The 7,382-nt window shown below is 43.3% G+C and overlaps 1 protein-coding gene across 1 annotated transcript in view; it reads right to left on the bottom strand.

The window, feature by feature from the left end:
- Nucleotides 1-577: 577 nt before the first annotated feature.
- The window catches only part of cdh2 (cadherin 2, type 1, N-cadherin (neuronal)), a 63,827-nt gene continuing 57,022 nt past the window's right edge, over nucleotides 578-7,382 (bottom strand). The window contains exon 16 of the mRNA XM_042322308.1: nucleotides 578-2,132. Coding sequence (XP_042178242.1) covers nucleotides 1,926-2,132 — 207 coding nt within the window. The 3' untranslated portion in view covers nucleotides 578-1,925. The remainder of the gene's footprint in view (nucleotides 2,133-7,382) is intronic.

Below are 7,382 nucleotides of genomic sequence, written 5' to 3' on the forward strand. Positions count from 1 at the left end.
CCTCATTCATCCTGATCCGACTCGTCCCGTTGTGGTGGAGGTGGGTCGCCTCGGTCTCTTCTCTGCACCTGGTCTCTTCTCTCACACTAACAGCCCACGCCTTCTTCTCAATCTTCACCACACTACGGTCTATAATGAAGAGACAGTGCACCCTGGGGATGGAAGGATAGAGAGGAGAGAGAAAATATAGCCCTGAAAAAGTGCTGGAACCCCTGGTTTGGGGGTAGGGAAGGGAGTGTCCCTCTCCGTGTGTGTGGTTTCACTATCCTTGCGGGGAACAGAAGTCCTCACAAAGATAGTTAAACAAGGCACATTCGGACATTTCGCTGGTCCCCACAAGGAAAAATACAATTTTAGGTTTAGGAGTTAAGGTTAAGTTTAGAGGTTTGGGGTTAGGTTTAGGAGTTAGGGGGAAATAGAAATTTGAATGGGAATCAATTGTTTGGACAGAAAAGGACAATAAAACAAACATTGTGTGTATGTATGTATGTGTGTGTGTCAGTGTGTGTATGTGTGTGTGCGTGTGCATGTTTTTGTAAAGATTTTGAATCCTTCTTGTACAATGAAAAGATAAAAACATGCAAAAAACGTTTAATCTGTAATCCAAATTATACATATACAGGGTTCTGGATAGTAGCATGTGTTTCAGAGACCACGCTCAAAAAATAACTACAGAAAATAAGATACAATCTGTACATATTTGTGTTTACAGTGAGTAGCCAATCAGAGATGAGAACCAGAAGAACAATAAGGCAGATGAATGGACAGAATCAACATATTCATCATTATCATCATCTTGGTTTAGTCAGAGTTGAGATCAATTCCTTTTTAAATTAGTCAATTCAGGATGTAAACTGAAATTTCAATTCCACATTATTCTCAAAGAGAAATATTGTGGAAAATTGGATTTGTAATTTCAATTTACCTCCTGAATTGACTGAAAATGAAATGGAATTTATCCCTACTTTTGATCGACTCCACCGACCAAACCTCAAGAGTATCAAAACAATATCTTTGCTACAATATATAGGACTGGTGACTCGTTTTAGTTTGCAACCTGCTGCATAAGTTAGAATGTGAAAAAAAGCTTAAAGCAAAACAAAGAAAAAGACGGAAACTATCTAGTCTTTTATCATTTACTGTACATCTCTTCACTCAATGCTCTCGATCCAACAATGGGGAGTGTTCATCCTGTGTGTTTCCATGGCAATGATGATAGCATACACACTCAGTGAGGTGTAACCCAAACACACAAACTTTCACACACTACACACACACATGGTGAAGCGTGCGTTCCTCATTTTAAACATCCTCTCTCTTACAGCCTGAAATCAGAGAGTCAGGACCTTGAAAGTCATGATGAACAGAAAACTTAAACAGAATCAAACGAATGTACAAAAAGGCACGTTTTACCCCAGTGCTTCTGTACTGTGAGATTCAAGTGTAACTGAGCGTCTTTAGTATCGCTAACCGCTGAGTGAGAGCCCAGGCTCTCTCATTCACTGTTAACCACCAGTCAAAGTACCAACGGTCAGTTTCCTTCCAATGTTGTCCTCTGAGCGTTGTGTCCCTAAGCATGTGGGCGAACACTCTGTTAGCCTCATTTAGCCTGTATACTAACAGGCTAAGTTAGCAGTCACCACACAAACAAACTCGAACTGTTAGCGACCCTTAGCATGTGGTCTAACACCCCACGCTATCCTCAATTATCCTCCATGCTAGCAGGCTAGGCTAGCAGTTGCCACACCAATGTACTCCATTTAGTTTCTGATCCTGTGTTCCAGTCCACCAAAATAAAAGTCTCTTCACAACCAGCACTCCTTCCATGGCAATGACTTAAAAAAGCCCCCCTCCCCGTTCACCCCCATCCCAACCACCAATCGCCCCTTCCCAGACCCCTCTCCGGCCCCAGCGGCGGGCTAGTCTTAGTCGTCCCCTCCTCCGTAGAGGTCTGCCAGCTTGCGGAAGCGCGGGCCCCAGTCACTGAGGTAGTCGTAGTCCTGGTCTCCGCCGGAGGAAGACGAGTGAAGGGAGCTGAGGGAGCCGGCGGTGGAGCCGCTGCCCTCATAGTCAAAAACCAGCAGGCTGTCATAGGGGGGCGCCGTCGGGTCGTTATCAGCTGCCTTCAGACCCTGGGGAGGGGGAGAGGGGTGAGGATAGATGAGGGTTGAGAGAGAGAGAGAGAGAGAGAGAGAGAGAGAGAGAGACAAAATGAGAGGAGGGAGGAGAGATAGGTAAATAGAGAGAGAGTAAAGGAGAGATAGCATGACAGAGGGGGAGACAAATAGGGAAAAAGAGAAAGAGGTTGAGAGGTAAAGAGAGAGAACAAAGAAGAGACAGTACGAGAGAAAAAGCAGGAAAAAAGAGGCGAAAGAGAATGAATGAGATTTAGGTAGTAGGAGAGCAAGGGAAGAGGAGAAGAAGGAGGGATTATGGAGGGAGGAGAGAAGAGAGGAAGGAGAGAAGAGAGGAGTATTTAGGTCAGGCTGGACAGATGCTGGGTAGTCTCTCTGAGGAGATTCAGCAGATTACACGCACGCACCCACACGCACACGCACACGCACCCTACTACACCACAACTGACAGAATTTATTATAACTTTGTCATAAAGTGTTATTATTGACTGACGTCTTGTCTCAGTGCTAAAACTAATAAAGCAAATCTGATAAGCTGAAGCTCTAGACATGTTTCGGGGATTTCTGCATGCCATACCCCCAACTGTCTCCTTCATTTGATTGATTTGAGGAGTGAGGCAGTGGAAGAAGCATCGGCATGTCATTTCTGCTAGATTAAGCTGTCTAGATCAGCTCGCCATGTATGACAGCTCGCCTCATTATTCAGAGCTGTGTTTAGCAGAAATCTCTATCCTGCCTGCCTAACCTAGTGACATACACACACAGCGTAGGAAGAACAACGTCATCAATTGAAAGACATGTAAAACAGCTCGACAAGCATGAACCTCGTCTAGCTATAGACATAAACTCACATACAGTTGAAGTCGGAAGTTTACATACACCTTAGCCAAATACATTTAAACTCAGTTTTTGACAATTCCTGACATTTAATCCTAGTAACAATTGCCTGTCTTAGGCCAGTTAGGATCACCACTTTATTTTAAGAATGTGAAATACGAATAATGTGAAATACACTCAATTAGTATTTGATAACATTGGCTTTAAATTGTTTAACTTGGGTCAAACGTTTTGGGTAGCCTTCCACAAGCTTCTCACAATAAGTTGGGTGAATTTTGGCTAATTCCTCCTGACAGAGCTGGTGTAACTGAGTCAGGTTTGTAGGCCTCCTTGCTCGCACACACTTTTTCCAGTTCTGCCCACACATTTTCTATGGGATTGAGGTCAGCGCTCTGTGATGGTCACTCCAATACCTTGACTTTGTTGTCCTTAAACCATTTGCCACAACTTTGGAAGTATGCTTGGGGTCATTGTCCATTTGGAAGACCCATTTCTAACCAAGCTTTAACTTCCTGACTGATGTCTTGAGATGTTGCCTCAATATGTCCACATACTTTTCCTTCCTCATGATGCCATCTATTTTGTGAAGTGCACCAGTCCCTCCTGCAGCAAAGCACCCCCACAACATGATGCTGCTACCCACGTGCATCACGGTTGGGATGGTGTTCTTCAGCTTGCAAGCCTCCCCCTTTTTCCTCTAAACATAACGATGGTCATTATGGCCAAACAGGTCTATTTTTGTTTCATCAGACGAGAGGACATTTCTCCAAAAAGTACGATCTTTTTCCCCATGTGCAGTTGCAAACTATAGTCTGGCTTTTTTATGGCGGTTTTGGAGCAGTGGCTTCTTCCTTGCAGAGCGGCCTTTCAGGTTATGTTGATATAGGACTCGTTTTACTGTGGATATAGAACATGTGTACCTGTTCCTCCAGCATCTTCACAAGGTCCTTTGCTGTTGTTCTGGGATTGATTTGCACTTTTCACACCAAAGTACGTTCATCTCTAGGCGACAGAATGCGTCTCCTTCCTGGGCGGTATGACGGCTGCGTGCTCCCATGGTGTTTATACTTGCATACTATTGTTTGTACTTTCAGGCGTTTGGAAATTGCTCCCAAGGATGAACCAGACTTGTGGAGGTCTACAATTTTGTTTCTTGGCTGATTTCTTTTGATTTTCCCATGATGTCAAGCAAAGAGGCACTGAGTTTAAAGGTAGGCCTTGAAATACATCCACAGGGACACCTCCAATTGACTCAAATTATGTCAATTAGCCTATCAGAAGCTTCTAAAGCCATGACATCATTTTCTGGAATTTTCCAAGCTGTTTGAACGCACAGTCAACTTAGTGTATGTAAACTTCTGACCCACTGGAATTGTGATACAGTGAAATAGAAGTTAATTATAATCTGTCTGTAAACAATTGTTGGAAAATGTACTTGTGTCATGCACAAAGTAGATGTCCTAACCGACTTGCCAAAACTATAGTTTGTTAAAATAAATTTGTGGAGTGGTTGAAAAATAAGTTTTAATGACTCCAACCTAAGTGTATGTAAACTTACGACTTCAACTGTAAGTATTCAGACCCTTTACTCAGTACTTTGTTGAAGCACCTTTGGCAGCGATTACAGTCTTCTTGGGTATGACGCTGCATGCTTGACACACCTGTATTTGGGGAGTTTCTCCCATTGTTCTCTGCAGATCCTCTCAAGCTCTGTCAGGTAGGATGGGGAGCGATGCTGCACAGCTATTTTAAGGTCTTTCCAGAGATGTTGGATCAGGTTCAAGTCTGGGCTCTGGCATGGCCCCTCAAGGGGACATTCAGAGACTTTTCCCAAAGCCACTCTTGTTGTGTCTTGGCTGTGTGCTTAGGGTCGTTCTCCAGTTGGAATGTAAACCTTTGCCCCAGTCTGAGGTACTGAGAGCTCTGGAGCAGGATTTTATCAAGGATCTCTCTGTACTTTGCTCCGTTCATCTTTCCCTCAATCCTGACTAGTCTCCCAGTCCCTGCCTCTGAAAAACATCCCCACAGCATGATAGTGCCACCACCATGCTTTACTGTAGGGATGGTATTGGGCAGGTGATGAGCAGTGCCTGGTTTCTTCCAGATGTGACGCTTGGCATTCCAGCCAAAGAGTTCAATCTTGGTTTAATCAGACCAGGGAATCTTGTTTCACATGGTCTGAGAGTTCTTTCGGGGCCTTTTGGCAAACTCCAATTGGGCTGTCACGTGCCTTTTACTGAGGAGTGGCTTCCGTCTGGCCACTCTATCATAAAGACCTGATTGGTGGAGTGGTGCAGAGATGATTGGTGGACAGTGACCATCGTGGTCAGAGATTGGTTGTCCTTCCAAACTGGATGGAGGTGTGTTCTTGGGGATCTTCACCATGTTTTTGTACCCTTTCCCAGATCTGTTCCTTAACACAATCATGTCTCGGAGCTCTACGGACAATTCCTTCGACCTCATGGCTTGGTTTTTGCCCTGACTTACACTTTCAACTGAGGGATCTTATGTAGACAGGTGTGTGTCTTTCCAAATCATGTCCAAACAATTACATTTACCACAAGTGGACTACAATCAAGTTGCAGAAACATCTCAAGGATGGTCAAACGAAACAGGATGCACCTGAGCTCAATTTCGATTCTCATAGCAAAGAGTCTGAATATAATTTAATCAATTTCAGAATAAGGCTGTAACGTAATAAAATGTGGAAAAAGTCAAGGGGTCTGAATACTTTCCGAATGCACTGTATTACTCGCTAATGTTTGGTTCCTGGACAATAAAGTAGACAAGCTTAGGGCGAACATCTCCGTCCAGAGATAATCAGGAATTGTAACATATTCTGTTTCAAGGATTCATACCTCTCTCCGGATATACTGTCCCTGTCCATACAGCCAGCTGGGTTCTGAGTACATCGCACAGACAGGAATAAAGAGCTCTCCCAGGAAAAAGAAAGGTGGAGGTTTCATGATTAACTACTCATGGTGCGATCGTGGTAACGTACAGGAATTCAAGTCCGGCATACACATATTTAGCAGATGTTATTGTGGGTGTAGCTAAATGCTTGTGTTCCTATCTCTGGGATACTAGTCAGGATCGAGGGAAAGATGAACAGAGCAAAGTACAGAAACATCCTTGATGAAAACCTGCTCCAGTTCGCTCAGGACCTGACTTCAGCACACAGCCAAAACAATTCAGGAGTGGCTTCGGGAAAAGTCTCTGAATGTCCTTGAGTGGCCCACCCAGATCCCGGACTTGAACCAGATCAAACATCTCTGGAGAGACCTTAAAATAGCTGTGCAGCAACACTCCCCATCCTACCTGACAGAACTTGAGAGGATCTGCGGGGAAGAATGGGAGAAACTCCTCAAATACAGGTGTGCCAAGCTTGTAGCATCACACCCAAGAAGACTCGCGTCTGTAATCGCTGCCAAAGGTACTTCAACAAAGTACTGATTAAAGGGTCTGAATAGTTATGTAAATGTTATATTTCAGTTTGTTTTGCAAAAATGTTTTTGCTTCGTCAATATGGGGTATTGTGTGTAGATTGATGAGGAGAAAAACACCAATTTAATCAATTTTAGAATAAGGCTGTAACGTAACAAAATGTGGGAAAGGTAAAGGGGTCTGAATACTTCCACTACAGCCATACCCCAGCAGATATGCCACTATGAGTTTCTTCACTGTACCCAGACTAAAAACAGATTTAATGCATCGCATTTAGGTAGAGCCATGTCATTATGGGATGCTCTGCCACAAGAGGTTACTCAGGCAAAAAGCAGTGTTTAGCTTTGAAAAACAGCTAAAAAAAAACATTATTTCACAGCACCTCTCATCTTTTTAAATATCTACTTCAACTGTACTGTATATAAGAATAAGAATATGTATATACGATATGATAGTGTCTAAATAGTCTTTTTTATATGTCTCTTGGTGGCTTTCCAATATATAACTTTTTATTTTATTTTGAATTTAATGTAATAGCTCATGTTCTTGTGTATAGCTGTTCTGTACTTTGTCATGTATGTGTATGTTTCATGTGGACCCCAGGAAGAGCAGCTAAACAAAACCTTAAATTAGCCAGCAGGCCTGCCCATGTCTGTACCACGCTAATCTGCACTGTTAGAAAAGCTAATTAAAAATTACACATAGAGACAGGGATGCTCCCTCTCTTTCTGTGTCACACAGTGAGTCACATACACACAAGCATAAACACAATCTCATACACATACTTTCACACGCACAGTTTCACACAATGACACACATGCAAGCAAGCACAATAATGATCACACACACACACACACACACACACACACACACACACACACACACACACACACACACACACACACACACACACACACACACACACACACACACCCACTCCCCCAACAGAAAAAACACACACTCTGT

The sequence above is a fragment of the Oncorhynchus tshawytscha genome, linkage group LG05 (genome assembly GCF_018296145.1).
Source record: "Oncorhynchus tshawytscha isolate Ot180627B linkage group LG05, Otsh_v2.0, whole genome shotgun sequence".
Taxonomy (NCBI): domain Eukaryota; kingdom Metazoa; phylum Chordata; class Actinopteri; order Salmoniformes; family Salmonidae; genus Oncorhynchus; species Oncorhynchus tshawytscha.